This window comes from Micromonas pusilla (genome assembly GCF_000151265.4).
Source record: "Micromonas pusilla CCMP1545 genomic scaffold MICPUCscaffold_10, whole genome shotgun sequence".
Classification (NCBI taxonomy): Eukaryota; Viridiplantae; Chlorophyta; class Mamiellophyceae; order Mamiellales; family Mamiellaceae; genus Micromonas; species Micromonas pusilla.
Window position 1 is genome coordinate 397,871 of NW_003315891.1, and position 18,216 is coordinate 416,086.

The 18,216-nt window shown below is 69.7% G+C and overlaps 10 protein-coding genes across 10 annotated transcripts; 6 read left to right on the plus strand and 4 right to left on the minus strand.

Moving 5' to 3' along the window:
• Positions 1 to 757: 757 nt before the first annotated feature.
• MICPUCDRAFT_20533 (uncharacterized protein) lies at positions 758 to 1,201 on the minus strand (the record flags this gene model as incomplete). Its single annotated transcript, XM_003061642.1, has 1 exon — positions 758 to 1,201. A coding segment is annotated over one exon (444 nt), but the record flags the coding sequence as incomplete, so codon positions are not given.
• Positions 1,202 to 1,563: 362 nt separating this feature from the next.
• On the plus strand, positions 1,564 to 3,498 carry MICPUCDRAFT_51130 (uncharacterized protein; the record flags this gene model as incomplete). Its single annotated transcript, XM_003061394.1, has 1 exon — positions 1,564 to 3,498. One exon carries the CDS (start codon positions 1,564 to 1,566, stop codon positions 3,496 to 3,498), a length of 1,935 nt encoding a protein of 644 aa, XP_003061440.1.
• An 81-nt stretch (positions 3,499 to 3,579) lies between these two features.
• MICPUCDRAFT_51131 (uncharacterized protein) lies at positions 3,580 to 6,041 on the minus strand (the record flags this gene model as incomplete). The annotated part of the gene is made up of 3 exons (XM_003061643.1): positions 3,580 to 4,144; positions 4,341 to 5,707; positions 5,901 to 6,041. The coding sequence occupies 3 exons, from the start codon at positions 6,039 to 6,041 to the stop codon at positions 3,580 to 3,582; spliced, it is 2,073 nt and encodes a 690-aa protein (XP_003061689.1).
• A 776-nt stretch (positions 6,042 to 6,817) lies between these two features.
• MICPUCDRAFT_35265 (mitochondrial protein translocase family) lies at positions 6,818 to 7,817 on the plus strand (the record flags this gene model as incomplete). The annotated part of the gene is made up of 1 exon (XM_003061395.1): positions 6,818 to 7,817. Exon 1 carries the CDS (start codon positions 6,948 to 6,950, stop codon positions 7,815 to 7,817), a length of 870 nt encoding a protein of 289 aa, XP_003061441.1. The 5' UTR covers positions 6,818 to 6,947.
• A 1,653-nt stretch (positions 7,818 to 9,470) lies between these two features.
• Positions 9,471 to 10,849, plus strand: MICPUCDRAFT_62915 (uncharacterized protein; the record flags this gene model as incomplete). Its single annotated transcript, XM_003061396.1, has 2 exons — positions 9,471 to 10,118; positions 10,506 to 10,849. The coding sequence occupies exons 1-2, from the start codon at positions 9,947 to 9,949 to the stop codon at positions 10,847 to 10,849; spliced, it is 516 nt and encodes a 171-aa protein (XP_003061442.1). The 5' UTR covers positions 9,471 to 9,946.
• Positions 10,850 to 11,101: 252 nt separating this feature from the next.
• On the plus strand, positions 11,102 to 11,778 carry MICPUCDRAFT_41604 (uncharacterized protein; the record flags this gene model as incomplete). Its single annotated transcript, XM_003061397.1, has 2 exons — positions 11,102 to 11,149; positions 11,287 to 11,778. 2 exons carry the CDS (start codon positions 11,102 to 11,104, stop codon positions 11,776 to 11,778), a joined length of 540 nt encoding a protein of 179 aa, XP_003061443.1.
• Positions 11,779 to 11,871: 93 nt separating this feature from the next.
• On the minus strand, positions 11,872 to 12,963 carry MICPUCDRAFT_51135 (uncharacterized protein; the record flags this gene model as incomplete). The annotated part of the gene is made up of 1 exon (XM_003061644.1): positions 11,872 to 12,963. The coding sequence occupies one exon, from the start codon at positions 12,961 to 12,963 to the stop codon at positions 11,872 to 11,874; it is 1,092 nt and encodes a 363-aa protein (XP_003061690.1).
• Positions 12,964 to 13,164: 201 nt separating this feature from the next.
• MICPUCDRAFT_48248 (uncharacterized protein) lies at positions 13,165 to 15,914 on the plus strand (the record flags this gene model as incomplete). Its single annotated transcript, XM_003061398.1, has 2 exons — positions 13,165 to 13,491; positions 13,691 to 15,914. The coding sequence occupies exons 1-2, from the start codon at positions 13,379 to 13,381 to the stop codon at positions 15,912 to 15,914; spliced, it is 2,337 nt and encodes a 778-aa protein (XP_003061444.1). The 5' UTR covers positions 13,165 to 13,378.
• A 109-nt stretch (positions 15,915 to 16,023) lies between these two features.
• Positions 16,024 to 17,803, minus strand: MICPUCDRAFT_45807 (uncharacterized protein; the record flags this gene model as incomplete). The annotated part of the gene is made up of 4 exons (XM_003061645.1): positions 17,690 to 17,803; positions 17,140 to 17,559; positions 16,551 to 16,955; positions 16,024 to 16,148 (listed from the first exon to the last, which is right to left on the minus strand). Exons 1-4 carry the CDS (start codon positions 17,718 to 17,720, stop codon positions 16,024 to 16,026), a joined length of 981 nt encoding a protein of 326 aa, XP_003061691.1. The 5' UTR covers positions 17,721 to 17,803.
• Positions 17,804 to 17,813: 10 nt separating this feature from the next.
• Positions 17,814 to 18,155, plus strand: MICPUCDRAFT_51138 (uncharacterized protein; the record flags this gene model as incomplete). The annotated part of the gene is made up of 1 exon (XM_003061399.1): positions 17,814 to 18,155. The coding sequence occupies one exon, from the start codon at positions 17,814 to 17,816 to the stop codon at positions 18,153 to 18,155; it is 342 nt and encodes a 113-aa protein (XP_003061445.1).
• Between the last annotated feature and the right edge of the window lie 61 nt (positions 18,156 to 18,216).

Below are 18,216 nucleotides of genomic sequence, written 5' to 3' on the forward strand. Positions count from 1 at the left end.
CCACCTCGAGCGGCGTGGACTTCCTGTTCCCGCAGTCGCGCTCGCCGTTCGGTTTGAACAGCACGGTGAAATCCGTCCACCCCGCCCCGCCGCCGTCGCGACGGTTGACGTTCCGTATTCCGATTCCGCCGCCGCGCCCCCCTCGCGTCGGATCGCCGCACGTGATCCCCGGGCAGCCGATGAACGACGTGCTCCACGGCAGCGCCTGCGCGCACACCGGCTGCACCCGACGCATGCGGCCGTTCACGCTGACGCACACGGACTGCGGGTGGTGCGGCCCGGGGATCTGGTCGACCGGGAGCAGGGGGTCGCCCACCGCGAGCATCGGGTGCTTGCCGTTGACGCCGTCGAGGAGGACGACCTCGGGGGCTCGAGCGCGCGTCTTCGCCCGCGCCGGTCCCGGTCCCGGTCCTTCGCCGTCGCCGCCTCCCCCCGCCGCGTCGATCGACGTTCCGTCTCCACCCTCACCCCCTTCCCCTTCCCCGCCGCCGTCGGCGCGCTTTCTCTTCGCGCGCGCGCGATCGCCGCCGCCGCCGCCGCCCGGTCGCAGGCGATCGATCTCCTCCGCGTCGCTCTTCGTCTTCCGCCGCAACTCGTCGCACTCCGCCGCCAACGCTCTGAGCTCCTTCGCCGCCCTCGCGTGCGCTCTCTGCTCCGCGTGCAGCGCCCGCGTCGCGCGCGCCAGCTCGCCCGCCTTCTCCCTCGCCTCGTCCTTCACGCCCTTCACCGCGTCTTGCACCTCGCCTCTCTGCGCCGTCTTCCACGCGCGCTCCGTGACGCGCCGCGCGTGCTTGGCGCGGTGCGACGCCAACAGCTCAGGCTTTTTCGTGGTAAACGCGCACCCGTCGACGTCGCATCGCAGCGTCTCGGCGCGCGAGTGCATCGCCTTGACGTGGTACGTCAGCGAGTTCCTCGCGCGGAACGTCTTACCGCACCCCGGGTGCGCGCACGCGAACGGCCGCTCGTCCGTGTGCGTGCGCTCGTGCGCGACGAGGAGCTTCCGCTCGTAGAATCGCTTCTCGCATCCGTCGTGCGAGCATTGAAACTTTGGCGCCTCGCCCGAGTGCGCTCTTCGGACGTGCTTCGCGAGGTCCTGCGCCCACGCGAACTCCTTGCCGCATCCGGGGTGCTCGCACGCGACCTTTCCTCTCGGCGGCTTGGACGGCGGCGGGGCGCCGAGCGGTCGCGTCGCCGCGCCCATCATCGGCGGCGCGTGTCCGAGACCGCCGGGGTGACGATGGTGATGGTGATGTTGATGATGATGACCTGGATGCGTCGATGCGCCCGCGCTCGCGAGCCCGAGATCGCCCATCGACGCGAACGGCGGCATCGACGACGGGAGGCCCTGCGCGAAGACGTAGTTGGGGAACATGAACTGGTTCCCCACGCCTATGCCGAACGGCGCGTTGTTGCCGTCCATGGCGGGGGGATTACGCGGACCGGCGAGAGCGCGAGCGCGCCCTCGCGTCCCCGCGCGGACGACACTGCCCGGACTTTCTGTTCAACGTCTTTCCACTCTCCGACGCGACGCGGATAAGGGTTCGGGCATAGCGAGCCGCGCGGATGGCGGCGGCGACGCGCGCGGCGGCGCTCCTCCTCGGAGGCGCGCGCGCGCTCGCGCGGCGCCCGCGGCACGTGCGATGGCGCGCCGTCGCGAGCGGAGGCGGCGACGCGCGAGAGGCTCCGTCGAGAGGCGGACGGACGCGGACGGCGAAGGTCGGCACCGGCGACGACGACGCGTCGCCGCCGTCGTCGTCGTCGTCTCGGAGGCCGCGCCGACGCGTCGCGACGACGTCGCGCCCTCGCGGCGGCGGCGGCGACCCTCCCGGCGAGGCCAGCGCGCACCAGATCGCGTCCCTCGTCGTGTGGCTCAGAGCGCGCGGGGTCGACTTCGGCGACCGCGCGGCGTTCGCGCGCGTGCGCGGCATGGGCGTCGGCGGCGTCGCGACGCGAGATCTCGACGAGGGCGACGTCGTCTTCTCGCTCCCAATGCGCGACGCCACGCCCGCGCGAGCGCCGATCGTGATGACGACTGCGGCGGTGACGGACGTGGACGGGCCGTGCGCGCGGCTCGCGCGCGCGCTCGCGTCCGCGGGGCTCGTCCCTCGCGCGGACGACGACGCGGACGCGTCGTCAGAATCGCCGCTCGGAGGGTCGCGCGAGAGCGACCACGAGTTCCCTCTGGACGCCACGCGGACGTCGCTCCTCGCGCTCGGCGTCCTCCACGAGTCCGCGCATTCGCGCGACGACCCGCCGTCGCACTGGGCCACGTACGTCACGCTTCTCCCGCGTCGCGTCGGGTCGCTGATGGAGTGGGACGAGCGCGAGCTGAGCGCGTTGCAGGGGTCGCGGCACGCGACGCGCGCGCGAGAGAGAATCGCGTTGTTCGACGACGCGCGCGCGAAATGCTTCCCGGCGCTTCTTCGCGCGGACGAATCGCTGTTCGGAGAAGACGAGGCGACGCGGAGGGCGCATGAGTCGCCGCGCGCGTGGCGGTGGGCCGTCGCGACCGTCCTCGCGCGCGCGTTTTACTTCCCGGACGCGAACGAGCACGGTCTGTGCCCCGGATTGGACCTGTTCAATCACTGCTCCGAGGCGGAGAAGTGCGTCGTCGAGGACGGCACCGCGGACGACGAGGGCGACGAGGGCGACGAGGGCGAGGGTAAATACGCGCATAAAGAGGCACCCAGGGTGACGCTGCGCGCGGGCGTCGGCGGCGTCCCCGCCGGGACCCAAATTTTCCACGACTACGCGGACCACGCGCGCGGCGGGTGCCTGCTCGAGTTTGGGTTCACGCACGCTCCGAGCGCCGACGCGGCGGGGAGGGACGGACGCGCGGACCTGCACGCCGTGGACGTGTCGCTGTGGAGCGCACTCATCGAGGGCGATGACGACGACGGAAGGATCGACGAGCGGCTCGCGGCGGCGTCGGACGCGTCGCCGCGGCGATCGCTGACGTACGAGCTCAGCAACGTCTCGCCGCGGTGGGCGAAGGACGGCGGACGGAAGCGCGGGGTGGACTGCGTCCCGATCGACATGATGCGCGCCGCGCGCGCGCTGACGTTGTCTGCGAGCGAGCTCGACGAGGTGAAGTCGGCGAGGGCGTCGCGCGTCGGGGCCCCGGCGTTCGACGCGTCCGCGCCGCTGAATGAGACGCACGAGAAACGGGCGTTACTGGCGATCGCGCGCGCGTGCCGCGTCGAGCGCGCGGGGTACGACGTCGAGGGCGTCGCGGCGACGACGGCGGAGGAGGACGACGCCATCTTAGACGCGCTGCGCGCTCTCGGGGAGGGGGAAGGCGCCGCCGCTCTCGCGATCGACGGTCGACCGGAGCTCTCGTGGTGCGTCCCCGACGACGACGCGGACGCCGCGCGCGAGAGAGCGGAGACGCGGCGCCTCAGAGCGTCGCTCGCCGTGGAGGTTCGACGCGGGGAGAAGCTCTTATTGGAAGAAGTCGCCGCCGCGCTCGAGCGCGAGGCGGGCGCGGAGGATCCCTGACGCGAGCGTACTGTACTTACTGTACTTACTTCTCGCGGTGTTCGTATTCGCGTTCGCGTTCGCGTTCGTCGCCGCTCAGCACTACGTCGTCGCGCCGTACGACTCGTCGTCCCCCCCCTGAACCTGGTCCGTCGCGACGCTCGCCCGCCTCTTGTGCGTCGCCTTCGGCACGTTCAGCGTGACCCCTCTCCCGAGCACGAACGGAATCTTCCCTTGCGAAGACAGCCGCACGATCGCCGGCGGCTGCAGCCACGGCTCGCCGTCCACCTGCACCGGCAACGCCTCTCTTAACTCCAACTCCACGACCCGCCCCTGCGCGAGCCGGTGCGAGTGCGCGAACCCCATCCGTATCGCGCTCAGGTGTCCGACGCCGTACGTGGCGACCACCTCGACGAGCCCGTCGCCGATGTTGGGTTCGACGTAGTCGCGAAGCTCGTCCGCGCTCGACGGCTGCCCGCATCCGAAAAAGTCGATCCCCGTCGCGGAGGAGTGAATGTTGAAGCACTGGATCGCGCGCGCTCGCGATGGCACGGCCACCTCGACGCCGTCCACGCGAAGCGTGACCACGCCGGGGCGGATGTATTTCCGGCGCGAGAGGAGCTCCGTGATGCCCAGCCACGCGTGTCCGGCGACCACCTTGGTGACGCTGTCGGAGGGAGTTGAAAGGCGTCGGTCGAAAGGCGTCAGGGTGGAGTTGAAAGGCGTCGTAGGGTCGAGCGTCGTTGAAAGCGAGGGGTGGGCGGAGAGAAACGACGGGAAGAAAAGTCAAAGTCCTCAAGGAATGAAGTTCACAACGCGAACGGATTCGTACGGGAAGCAGTCTCGAAAGGAGTCTCGCTCACCTGTCGGAGCACGCGGGGGTTCGCTCGCGGAGTTGGTGGAACTGCATCGCGATCGACGCGTCGAAGCCGACGCTGAAGAAGCACACGGACGTCTTCGTGACCGCGCCGACGACGTCGTCGCGAAGCTCGTCCGCGTCGGACGCGGAGTCGTCTCGCGACTCGTCTTCATCGCTGGAGTCCGCCTCGAAGCCGAACCCGGCGGCGTCGAAATCGATCGAGTTTCCGATGGACGCTCTCGATCGAACCTTGCGACCGAACCCGACGCCGTTGATCGCGGGGCCGTGGAAGTCGCCGCCGCTGAGGACGCGCTGAATGCTTCGCCGCTCGCTGCTCCCGCCGCGGTCCGCGGCGGCGGCGGCGTTGGACCGGTCGCCGCGCGACGACGACGACGACGACGACGCGCGTTTGCCGCGCGCCCCGCTCGAGTCAAAATCCCCTCTTCGGTCCCCGTCCCCGCCGCCGCCGCCGCCGCCGCCGTTCGCGTCCCTCCCGTGACCGCGATGATTCTTCTTAAGCTTATCCGTCTTCATCGCCTTCGCTCCCGGGGGCGTCATCGGCGGCGGCGCGAACAGCGGGTCGGGCAGGTGCGGCAGATCGTCGCTCTCCATCGCGATCGCCCTCGCGATGTCGTGCGAGTACCGCACTCGCTCTTTACCTCGTCCGCCCTTCCTTCCCGGCCGCTCCGGGCTCTCCGCGATCGCTCGAAGGCTCGGCCGCGAGTTCGAGTTCCGCATCCCGCCGTCGCCGTTCGAACAGTCGCCGTAGCCGCCGTGTCTCTCGCCGGATCGCGCGCCCGCGGCGTCGCCCTCCTCTACGCCGTCTTCCAGGTACGAGTTTAACGTCACGACGCTGCCGAATCCGACGCCGTTTTCCCCGAACCCGCCTCTCCTGTGTCCGGCTCCGCCGCGCCCCAAGTCGCCGCCTCCTCGCGGCGACGCGAGCGCCTGCCCGCGCTCGAGCTGATCGTGCCCCACGCGCATTGGCGTCGCCTCCCACAGCCACGAGTCCACGCCGACGACTCTACCGCCGGCGACGTCGCGCGCGAACGTCGCTAAACTTTCCGCGCCGGTGAACGTGCCGCCCCAGCCGGTGACCCTCGCGAGCTCGTTTCCGGTGCCTAACGATAAAACGGCTATCGGTGGAACGTTTTTTGTCCCCGCGCGCCGCGACGCCTCCGCGACGAGCTCCGCGACCCACGACACGGTGCCGTCGCCGCCCGCGGCGACGAACCGTAAGCCGTCGCCGCCGCGGTGCGCTCGGACCATCGTCGCGAGCGTGGACATGAGAGCGTCGCGTCGTTTGAGGTACTCGTCCAGGTATATCACGCCGCACTTCGCCTCCGCGAGCTTCCGCGCGAGCGTGATGCCCTGAGACGGGAGGACGAGAGAGAGGGAGAGGGGGAGGGGGAGGGGGTGGACCGCGTGCGGCGGCGTCAGCGGCGAGGAGAGCGAAGGGCGCGGCGGCGAAACGTTTTCTGTTTCTTTCGGGGAGACGGAACGAAGAAGGATGGATGAGAGCGCGGCGAACGACGCGCGCGCGTCGAGGTTGCCGCGGACGCACCATCTGCGAGCCGCTGCGCTTGTTCACGATGACGACGATTTTCTTCGTGGGGACGCACGACGGCACCGCGTCGTCTGCGGCGTCGTCCGAGCCCTTCTCCTTGCTCGGGGAGCATCCGAGGACGTCTCTGAGGAACCACATCGTCGACGCTCCTCCGGAACGTGGCTAACGAACAAACTCCGGCGCGGGGCTGAATGCGCCGCGCGCGCCGCCGCTACGACGCGCCGGGTCCGCTCGACGCGACCGCGCGACCTTCCCCGCGATGCTCGCGCGACCGCGAAACGCGGTCGCGGGATCGCGTCGACGCGAGGCCTGCGCGCGAGAGAGGTCAATGCCCTCGTTGTTGGTTCGCGGGGACTCTTGGTTGCCGCCGTCGCGCCAGCCGCGACCGGATCTCGCGATCTCGGCGGGGCAAAATTGCATTTTTCTTTTTTTGCTTTCGATTTCACCGTACGTCGCTTTCAAGGAATGCTCGTCATAGCGGTGATCTTGCCGATGAAATTGCCTTTGAAAAAGGCCGGTAGCTTCTTGTCGTCGCGTGGGGCCAGCGGTCGGCGCCCGCTCGACGCGACGATCTCGATCACTTCCGACGCGCGCGCCGCACGCGCGACAGCCGCGCGGACCGACGACGGAAGAGGCGACATGTCGAGCTTGCGGCTCGTCGCGCGGGCGTGCGCGCGCCGCGCGCATCTCGCGCGCGCGATGAGCGGCGCCTCGAGCGCGGGCGGCGAGCCCGGCGCGCGCGCGCGCGACGCGTCGTCCTCCGAGGGAGGCGACGCGTCGGCGGCCGATCGCGGCGACGATCACGCGAGATCACGCGGATCGACCGCTGCCGCGGCGGAGTCGTCGTCGTCGTCGTCGTCGTCGTCCAAATCGTCTTCGTCCGAATCCGAGCCCGGGACCGCGGGCGCGGCCGCGGAGGACGCCGCGCGCGCGGCGAGAGAGGCCGCGGGGAAGTTCACGTCCTGGGCCTCGGGCGCGGCGTCGCGAGCGAGGGAGGCGTCCGGCGGCAAGATCCCGCCGCTCCCGCCGCGCGCGAGCTCCGCGATGCAGACGATCGCGAACGCGTTCAAGGAGGAATACCGCCTCGCGATGATGGACCCGGGGGACGCCGCGGAGGAGCGACGGAAGCAGCGCCCGGGGTACGTCGCGCCGGGGCCGATGGAGGAGGGCGACGGCACGACCGCGGTCGCGGTCCGAACGCAGACCAAGTCGACGTTCGCCAAGGGATGGGAAGCGATCGCGACCAAGACTGGGCTCACGTCCGTCTTCTCGAAACTGCAAGGGCTGAAGCGCACGCCGGCGTATCAGAAGACCGAGGACGCGCTCGAGGACCTGAGGGAGCGGTGGGAGACGTCGGAGAACCCGATGGTGCACAAGATCCAGGACTCCGTGGACGGCTTCTTCCAGGAGACGGAGCAAGGCGAGGCGTACCGCGCGATTCGCGCGCGGGCGCCGACGTTCAACATCAACGATTTTCTCGCCGAGGTGCGACGAGACGTGCCCAAGATTCTCGGCGCGTACCTCAAGGGCGACGTCGACGCGCTGGCGATGACCAATGTGAGTAACGAGATGATGGAGCGGATGAGCGGGCAAATGCGCGCGTGGGAGGCGGAGCAGAAGTTTGTGGATCCGCGCGTCCTCCACCTCGGCGACGTGGAGCTCGTGGAGACGCGGATGATGGAGGGCGCGCCGCTCGTCGTGACGCAGTTCCAGTGCCAGCAGATCAACTGCGTGAGGGACGCGAGCGGAGTGATCGTGGAGGGCGCGGAGGATGATATACAGGCGGTGCATTATCTGTGGGCGATGCAGCTCGTGGATAAGGAGCTCGTCGCCGCGGACGGACGGAAGTACGTCGCGCCGACGTGGGTGCTGCGAGAGATGATGCTGCGGGGGATGATGGCTGTGGCGGCGTGACGCGACCGACGCGGGATGCGAAGCGACGCGACGTTTCGTGTCGTTTCGTTTCGTGTCGTCGCCGCGCGCGCGCGTTCTTCGTGGCGTGGCGTGCGCGCGCGCGTTTCGTTTAATATCATTTCGTTTCGGAAGCCTACTTCTTCACCCCCGATTCTCGTTCGACGCCGCGCTCGCTCGTACTTTCTCGACGTCGCGTCTTCTCCGCCGGTCCCTCCCTCGCGTCTCGATCCGTCGTCCCCTCCGACCGATCGCGTCGCGTCACGTCTCCCCCGGCCTCTCATCCATGATCGTCAGCTTCAAGACGACGTGGTCGCCCTCCGGGACGCCGATGACCCCGGTCAGCATCACCTCGTCCGGCGCGTCGATCGGCCTCTCCTTGTACTCCAACCGTTGACGATGCGGCGGCAGCGCCCCCTTCGTGTTCAACGCGATAGCTTCCTTCAGAGCGCCGAGGGTGACGTCAAGTCGGACCGAGAGCGGCGCCTTCGCGACGAACGTCTTGTCCTGCTTGTACACCTCGACGTCTAACCGAAGCTCCCTCGGCGGCTCAGGCGGCGTCGGGGGTTCGGGAGGCGCGGGAGGCGCGGGAGGCTCCGCGGGCTCGGGCGCCGCCGCGGGCGCCGCCGGTTTCGGCGACGCCGCCGGCGGCGGCGACGCCGGCGCCGGCGACGCCGTCGCGGTGGGCGACGCCGCCGGGTTCTTCCTCGGCCGCCCCGGCCCGCGCTTCGCCGGCTCGCTCGCGCCGCCGTTGCCCATGGACATCGCCTCCTGCTTCGCTCTCTCCGCAGCCTGCTGCTCCGCGTGCGACGCCTCCGCCTTCGGCTTGTCTCTTTTGAGTCCGTGGAGGCTCGCCTTCATCGCTTCCCTCGTCTTCCCGTCCGCGCCCGCGCCGCCCGGGCCTTTACACCACCGCGCGTTGTGCATATTGATGCCCATGCTGTTGAAAGGCCCGAGCCCGCACCGATCGCACACGATCGTCTTCCCGGGATCGTCGCCCTTCGGCGTCTTGGGCCGCCCCCCGCGGCCCGCGGAGGAAGGCGTCGGCGTCGTCTTTTGCTTCTTCGTCAATCCGCCGGCGATGGCGGCTAAAGACATCTCGTCGAGATCCGCGTTCGCCTCCTCCTCCTCGTCGTCGTCGCTCACCGGGTCCGCGTCCGGGGCGTTCCCGCCGTACAGGTCCGGGCCGTCCTTCTTCTTGCACCACCGCGCGTTGTGCATCCGCATCCCGACCGGGTTCATCGGCCCCAAGCCGCACTTGACGCAGACGAGCGTCTTCGCCTCGCCCGGGACGTTCCCCCCGATCGTGCGCTTCCCTCCCGGCGTCGAGCCCTTGCCGGACGACTTGATGCTCACCTGCGGCGGCGGCTTCGCTCTGGCCGCGGCGGCCGTCGCGGGCGTCACGCGCACGCCCCCGATCGTGTGGCCCGCGGCGACGTCGAACGCGCTCGTGTCGGCGAGATCGCCGATGGGCGCCGCCGCCGCGTTCGACTTCCTCTTCTTCCCGGACGCGGGCCCGGATCCGTTCGGCCGTCGAAGCTGCGCGCCCATCTCCGCGGCTTTCTCCGCGCTCCACGGCACGGCGCCGAGGCACGCGAGCCCGACGCGGCCGGGAACGATCTTCACGAACGCCTTATCCGACGCCACGCACGCGTTGATCGTGTTCGTCTTCTGCGCGACGTTGCTCCAGTCCTTCAGACCCAAGTCGCCCGACGTCTTCACCATCTCCGCGAGCGTCATCCCTTCCACGCCCGCGGCTTTCAAAACCTTCACGCAGCACCACTTGATCGTCCCGACCGTGAGCCTCGCCTCGAGCTCCTCCAGGGGCTCCACCCCGGGCGGCGTCGGCGCGACGTTCGGGGACTCCGTCCACGCCACCTCGCCCTCGCTGAGGTCCACCTCGGTGAGGCCGGATTGATCCTCGGGCGCGTCGTCCCACCGCACCGTGTGCGTCTCGTTCGTCGAGTCGTACGAGAGCACGATCCCGGTGAACGTCTTGTCGAGCGACGGCCAGTACACGGAGACGCGCCATCCGATGGACGTCTCGGGCGAGCCCGGGGCTTTGCCGTTCGCGTTCGGCATCGCGGAGGGAAGGGGTGGCGGCTGATGAGGATATCTACCTCGCCGGTGATATGAACCAAAAAATGGAATGGTCGATCGATCGATCGGTCGTTCGATCGAATCGTCGAACGCGACGCGAGCGGGGGCGAGGGGCGCGAGCGCGGCGCGAGCGCGGCGCGGCGCGGGTCCGGCGCGCGACGCTCGCGGTCGAGAGCGCCGGCGCGCCGAGGACGACGGACGCGTCTGTCGAGGAAGGAAGAGGGATCGGGACGATGCGCGGCGGCGTCAGCGGTCGATCGCGGGGGAGACGGGCGGTCGCGCGGGGCGATCCGCGACGATCCGGCGCTTCGTTCGCGCGCGGGCGAAGGAAGAATTCGCGCGCGCATTCCGGCGCGCGAGATCGCGCGCCGCGACGCGCGCGCGAGCTCTCCCGCGCGCCGAGCGCGGCGACGCGCTCGAGAACCGCGCGCCCGCGGATCGAACCGCGCGGAACCGCCGCGATCGCTCGCGTCGGTCCGCGTCCCGAGGACGTAGTACGACACTCGATCGTCGAGCTAGGGCGTACGGCGTACTTTACACTTTCGCGGGCGAACGGAATGGAACGCCGACGATTCGTGCGCGGGCGCGCACCTCCGGAAAGACGACGCGAGCGGCGAGGATCACGCGCGGCGCGATCGAACGACGACGCGCGACGTGGACGAGCGCTCCGTGGTGCGAAGACCGGGCGAGCTGCTCTGTGCGGCCGTGATTGTGGCGGAGCCGGCGGCGTCGGTCGTCCAAGTTCCGCTCGTCTGGCTGGCGGAAAAATTGTAGACTGGAGGCGTTGGAGCTGGAGCGAGCGCCAGCCTGCCAGCTGTGTCGTCAATCAATTTCAGTCTTCGCGCGCGCGTCGCGTCCGTCGAAGCGCGCTCTCGACGTCATGGGCGTGTACGAGGAGAAATGGTCGCGCGGATGCGGGACCGGGATCGGACTGAGCAATCACAAGACCACGTATCGGTGCGCGCGCCGTCGCGTACCTCCTCCTCCCGCCGGCGTCGCGGCGCCGCGCTCGAATTGGATTTCCCTCTCGACCCCCTCCCTCGCTGGAAACGCCGTCGCGTCGCTGACGTCCGACCCGCCCCGCGTCCCTCTTCCGCGCCTCCAGGCAAGGCGTCATCATAGATAACTGGGTCGAGGACGAGGTCGCGTCGCGGAACATCGGCGCGAACTTCATCGGGAGAGACGCGATGCCGATGCCGACGGCGTCGACGCAGATGGACGCGTTCACCGCCGCGGTGCGTCCCCCGCCGCGCCGCGTGCCGTTGTTCGTTGGGTCCCCCCGAGATTTCCACCCTCGCTCCGCGCGCCTCCGTCGATCGTCCCGCGTCTCTCTCCTCGTCGCTCACGCGCCGCTCCGTCCTCACCCGACCAGGGCAAGACCGGCGCGGGCATCGTCCCGCCTCGGATGGACCGCCAGGCGCCGCCGCTCGTGCCGCTCGAGCACAAGTTTTCGCACGGCCTCGGCGACGTCCCGAACGACGCGTTCTACGACGTCACCACCTCGGACCTCGCGTTCGGCGACCCACGCACCGCGGGGTGGGGCAAGCAGACCGTGAGCTCCGGGCTGTGGACGGGGAAGAAGGCGAACGACGTCCTCTGCCCGACCGTCGGCGCGCGCCGCGCCAAGTCGGACGCGAAGAAGGCGGCGGCGGCGGCGGAGATGGCGGGGTTCGACCGCTACGTCGCGACGTCGCGAAGCGCGGCGGAGGCGACGGCGGCGCTCGGGATGCCGGAGAGAGTCGTGGGGGTCCCGCCGAGCAGCGCGAGCGAGGGCGGGCAGCCCGCGCAGTGCGGGAGGAAAGCGGTCGGGGGGTTTTGCCGGGAGTTTGACATGCCGTACCACAAGATTGGACTGCGGAGGTGATGATGATGATGAACGTGGATCAACGCGTTCGGCGCGACGCCGCGGAGATCGACCGCCGCGCCGTGTAAAATATATATACGTCTGCTGCTCTATCTACTTGATCGTCAACGAGCCGGAGTTCGCGACCCACGCGTTGTACTCCGGATTCTCTCCGTACCTCTCCGCCTGCTTTTCGTCCTGCTTCGCGCACTGGCTCGTCATCAGCCACACGATGAAGACCAACCCTAACGTCGCGGGCGCGAACGAAACCGCGCCGTAGACGAGCATCGCGGGCGCTCCCGCGACGTAGAGGCCCACCCAGAACAACACCTCGCCGAGGTAGTTCGGGTGCCGGCACCGCTGATACACGCCGACGTCGCACCACCGGTTCTTCCCTTCCTCGGACATCTTATACGCGCTCTTCGTGTGGTCCGCGAGCGCTTCGAGGAGCAGCCCGCACCACTGTACCGCGAGGCCGAATCCTACGACGCGACCGTACTCCGCGCCGATCGCGTGCGCGACCTTGACGTGGAACACCATCGGCGAGCACATGCACGCGTACAGAAGCGAGCAGCACAACACGACGGGCACGCGAGCCGCGAGGCTCTTCGCCCTCGCCTCCGGCGCTTTCTCCGCGCGCTTCCCCCACTGGTCCCACGTGACCGAGCGCCACGCGAGAAACGCGGCTAAACGCACGCCGTAAACCACGGCGCCGACGCAGTGATACGCCACGAGCTTCGGGATCGTCATCCCGGCGAGGGACGCGAGCGCGAGGAGACCCGCGCCCGCGTACGCCACGGCGAGGCCGTACCCGACGCTGAAGACGTAGACCGGGTTGACGAACGCGAGGCAGCACGGGAGCGCGGTGAGCGCCCAGAGCGCGGGGAACGCCAGGTTCGAGCCGACGACGGTGGAGAGCGTGTACGCGAGCGTGGGCGTCGCCGCGACGACCGTCGCCGCCGCGGCTTTCTTCGCGGCGGCGATCTGCGGGATGGCCGCGGACGCGCCCGCGCCCGCGCCCGCGCCCGCGCCCGCGGCGGCGGCGACGACGGCCGCGCGCGTTCGCGTTCGCGTCGACGTCGTCGACGTTCGTCTCCTCGGAAGCGCCGTCGGAGGCGCGGTCGCGACGGGCGCGGCGCGCGCGCGGACGCGCGGCGCGCCGACGCGCGGGCTCGATCCGATGGCCGTGCGGGTGAGCGCGAGCATCGTCGGAGGACGATCGGCGTGGTCTCGGGCGCGCGGTGGAGTGCGGAGGAGCGAGGGATGACGTCGGAGTGGATTATCCGCCTGGAGCTGGAGCTACTGCTTCCGGCCGGCCGCTCCACTCGAGACCGCCTCGTGCTCGTTGCGAAAAAGGCGGGAACATGGTCATCAGCTCGCCGCCGCGCCGCCGGGACGACTCCAAACCGCGCCGCGCCCGACCATCGCGAGCGAGCCCTCGGTCGACGCCCCGTCAGGCGATCGCACCGAGCGCGGACCGGCGATCGCGCGAACGTGACGAGCGCGACGCGCGAACGAAGCGCGGATTTCGCTCGCGTTCCGAGAAAAAAAAAGAAGTGTGCCAAGCCGCCGAGGCGCCAACCCCGATCGGCCTCGACCGCGGAGAAGAGCGACCGACGCGATGGCCTCCAACGCGGACATCACCGCGTTCGAGATGGAGCGCAACCGTCGCGTGCAGGATAACATGCGACGCATGCAGGAGCTCGGGATATTCAAGCTCGCGGTCGCCGCGGCGTGCGTCCCCGCCCGCGATCGAGGCGACATCGTCCCATCATCATCGCTCGTTTCCCGCCGAAACCAACCGATCGCGCGCGCGCTCCGATCCGATCGCGCGTCCCCTCCCTCCTCGCCGACGAGATGACCCTCGAGGTTCCTCCATCGTGGGTGTCGCTCACCTCGCGCGTATCCCCCGTCCCGTCCCTCCTCTCCGCAGTCCCCCGCCGAAACCGATCCGCGCGCCCGCGTCCGCGCGAGACCGCGCGTCGCGTCGCGAGTCGCTCGGCGAGCGAAGGCAGTCGCTGCGCATCGCCTCCCTCCCCACGCCGACGTACGAGGAGGTCCGCGCGGAGGTGGCGAAGCACTCCGAGAAACAACGCCTTTCCAGCGGCGGTCGACGCACGCACAACACGAGCGACTGGAGTTGGGAGGACGACGACGGCAGCAACGACTCGTTCGCCAACGCGGCGGCGTTCGCGCGCGACCCCACGGCGGCGTCTAGCGTCCAGCGCGCCCCGCAGTGGTCCCCGCCGGGCCCCGCGTTCGTGAAGCTCATGCTCCCGTCGCACGTCTCCGGCGGGTACTGGCTCCAGGCGCCGTACGGCATCGGCGACTTCCTCCCGGACACGACGAGCACGGTGGTGTTGACGTGCGACGGCGAGGAATGGAAGACGGTATGGCTGGTTCGATCCGCCAACAACGGCGGCTTGAGCGGCGGGTGGCGCGGGTTCGCCGTCGATCAGCGGCTCGCCGTCGGCGACGCGTGCGTCTTCACGAAAGAGCGCGGGATGCGGCTGAGGGTGACGATTCACCGCGCGCATCTGTGCGGCGGCGACGACGCCGCCGCGGAGAAGGCGTTCGAAGAGGCGGAGAGGCACGCGGAGGAGATGATGCGCGCCCCTGGAGGAGGATGCCGCGTCGCAGGCGACGAGAAAAGCGCCCCCGACGCGGTGGCCGCGACGACCGAGGATATCCCGCACGGGTTCGGCACCAGCCGCGCGCTGCACGTGTACTCGCGCCGCCGTCTCGGGAGGTACGACGCGTCCGCGGCCGCGGCGGCGAGGAAGCGAACGGGCGCGAACCCGAACGAGTGTCTGCGCATCGCGAAGGACGCGGCGCCGTCGCTGGCGTCGCTCGTGGAACGCGCCATCGAGGAGCGAAAAGCGGCGGCGCGGGAGAGGGAGGACGCGCGCGACGCGTCGCCGCGCGTCCCTCTCATACCGCGCGTCGCCCCCCCTCCAGGTCAAGATGCGGACGCGAAGAGTACGGGCGGCGTCGTCGACGCGTCAGAAGACGCCTCGCCGATCGCGGACGGGTCCGTCGGCGAGGCGGCGGAGGCGGCGAACAAATCGCCGCCAGCGCCCGGGCAGCTCCCGTTCGCGTCCCCGAAGACGCAGACGAGAACGCCGCGCGACTCTACCAAGCGCGGGCGTCGCGGCAAGCGCCCGGCGACGCCCGCCGGGAAGATGCCCGCGCCGCCGGGGAGCGCGCAGGCGACGCCGACGACGCCGCCGCCGCCGTCGACGACGACGAAACGCGCGAAAGCCGCCGCCGCCGCCGTCGCGCCGCTGCGTCAGGGCGAGGTCGCGGCGCCTCTGGACGCGACGCCCGCGTGCGGCGGCGGCGACGTCGACATCGACGACGACGCGGACGCGGACGCGCGCGCGCGCGCGAACGCCGCCGCGAACGCGAACGCCACCGCGACCGGTCGCGCTCACCCGGGGTCGCGACAGAGGAGGACGAGCGCGTCGGCGATGCATCACGGGTGGGCGACGCCCGCGGAGATGCGCGCGGAGTACGAGCGCGCGACGGGCGCGACGGCCGGCGCGACGACAGCCGCTCTCGCGACGGCGCGACGGGCGATGACCGCCGCCGCGTCCGCGGAGGACGCGACCCCCGCGGACGCGGCGGCGGTGAAGCGCGCGGACGCGGACGCGCCGCCGCCGGCGCCGAGGGCCGCGCGGGGAAGGCCGCCGAAGGCGACGGCGACGGCGGCGAAGAAGAAGCGCGCGCGCGCCGCGTCGAAAGAAACCCTCCCCGACCGCGCGGACGGGACGCCGCTGTCGCAGGTGTTCCGAAGCACTAAGCGAGGACGAACGAATTCGTGCGCGAACGCGAACGCGAACGCGAACGCGACGTCGTCCGCGGCGGCGGCGTTCGTGTCCCCGGCGGCGGTGAAAGCGGGAACGAAGTCGCCGCCGAAGCGGGGGATGAAAATCACGGAATCCAACGTCGGCGCGCCCGGGTCGTACCTGGGCCGGCGGGTGTCGTGCTTCTGGCGCGCGGAGGCGCGGTGGTTCGAGGGGACGCTCGTGCGGTGGCGCGTCGGGGACGGGTACAGGGTCGCGTACGACGACGGGGACGTCGAGGACGGCGTGGATTTCCCGGAGGATGGCGAGACCGTTCGCGTGCTGCCCGCTCGCGCTCGAGCGCACGCGTGACGCCTCGCCGCGTGATAAGTTAGTCTTCTACTCACGACGTGACGTATGCATACAGTATTATGAATAACGAATCCAAGCATCTACGATGAACGAGCGACGCGCGCGCTAGCTACTTCTGCCCGGTGCCCTTGACGACGAACGGCTCCACGGCCGCGCGCGCGAACTCGGGGAGGACGAACGCCGCCGCGTGCACCCCGGCGTTGTAGTACCGCAACGGCTTGAGCTTCGATCCCTCTGCGGCGCGGGCGGCGTTTGGGGGCGACGCGTGAGGTCAGCGACGTCGTGAGTGGGGACGAGAGAGAGAGAGAAAGAGAAAGAGAGAAAGAGAGAAAGAGAGAAAGAGAGAAAGAGAAAGAGAGAAAGAGCGAGAGAGAGTCGCCGCCGAGCGTCCGCCGCCGGGAAGCATCCTCAGAAGCCTTCGCCTAATGTAAAACTCGTCAAGAGAATTCAGATATTCTCAAACTTTCACGAAATTGATCATCCCCGGACGTTTCGCTTCCCCCGCGCGGCGCCGCGTCCACGGCGGCGAGTCTCTCTCTCGTTCGGGCGAGCGGGCGGGCGGGCAGAGCGAAATCGATCGAGCGAAAAACCGACGCGGGGCGACCGCGCGAAGATATTTTACGAACGCGCGCGCACCCGGCGCAATCGGCGGCGGCCGCGCGGGCGTCGCGAAGTCCACGGTTTTCCCCGCCGCGTCCGGCTTGGAGCACATCACGAACCCAATCTGCCCGGACGGGTACGTAGGTATCGTCGTGAACCCGTACTGCACGCTGCCGCCGACGAATATGCTCTTGCACATCTCGAGAACGTCCTTGATGAGTTCCGCGTGCAGCCACACGCACTCGCCCTGCGTGCACACCACCCCCCCCGGCTTGAGCGCGCGGTGAATCTTTTCAAAGAAATCCCGCTCGAACAGCACCGCGGCGGGTCCGACCGGGTCGGAGGAGTCCACGATGATGGCGTCGTACGACTCCGCCTCCGCGTCGCCCACCCACTTGATCCCGTCCGTGACGTGCACGCGCACGCGCGGGTCGTCGAACCCTAGGGGTCGTTCCATACGAGCGAATGTCGGGGTGGAGTTGAAAGGCGTCAGTTGGAGTTGAAAGGCGTCGAGGGCGGGGATTGAAAGGAAGGGGTGGGCGGAGAGATGCGCCGGGCAAAGTCCTTAAGGATCGGCGTTCACCACGCCGACGGGGTCGTATGGGAACCAGTGTATAGAACGCGCCTAGGGACATCCCGGGGAAATATTTCTTCGCCGTCTCGATCACGACCCCGTCGATCTCCGCGATGTCCAGACGCTCCACGGATCGATGCCGCGTGATCTCTCGCAACACGCCGCCGTCGCCGCCGCCGACGACGAGCACCTTCTTGGGTTCGTGGTGCAGCGAGCACAGCGGCAGGTGCGCGATCATCTCCTGGTACGAGAACTCGTCGCGTTCGGTGCACTGAATCACGCCGTCGAGAACGAGGACTTTTCCGTACGTCGCCGACTGGAAAACCATGACGTCCTGGAAGTCGGACTTGCCGCGGAAGAGCACCTCCTCCACCTTGAGCGACATCGCTTGACCGGGCCACATCTCGTCGGAGACTTCGCTGAACCAGCCTTTCATCGCGGCGTCCATGCCCGCGTCGTTCACCGCGGGGGCTGCGGCGGGGTGGGACGGACGGTGTGGACGGCGGTGGTGGGATCGGAAGCGCGTCAGCCGCCGATGATGCGGGTCGCGACGCGCGCGGGGGAGATTTCGACGAGGGACGAGGGACGAGCGGCGACGCACTCGCGGCGATGAGCGTCTCGCGCTGAGACATGTCGCTTCTGGCGACGACGCGGTGGCGTGTTCGCGCGACGAGCGCGCGGCGCGGACGTATCGGGTGCACGCCGAGCGCGCGCGTGAGCATGTGATGAACGACGCGCTTTCGCCGCACGCGTCTCGGAGTTTCATCGTCGCGTCAGGTCGCCGACTTCAGTGGTGTCGGCCGACCGCGCCACTCGTCGACGCGCGCGCGCACGCGAACGTCATGGGCGGCGAAAATGCCGTGACCGGCGAGGACGTCGGCCTCGTCGGCGGCCTCCTCGTCGTCGCGTCGCAGCTGAGGAAGTACGCCGCGGATGGGCTCCGAACGAACGGTGCGCGCCTCGTCGTCGTTCCGTCCATTCGTGTTCGGAAACCTAAAACCTCGCCGAGCGATGCCTCGTCGGATGGATCTCCCGACGGTCGCCCTCCCATCGCGCGTCGCGTCTGACCCCCCCCCCCCTCCCCCTCTCCCTTCCCGATCGACGCGTGCGCTCCCTCCCCTCCCCGCG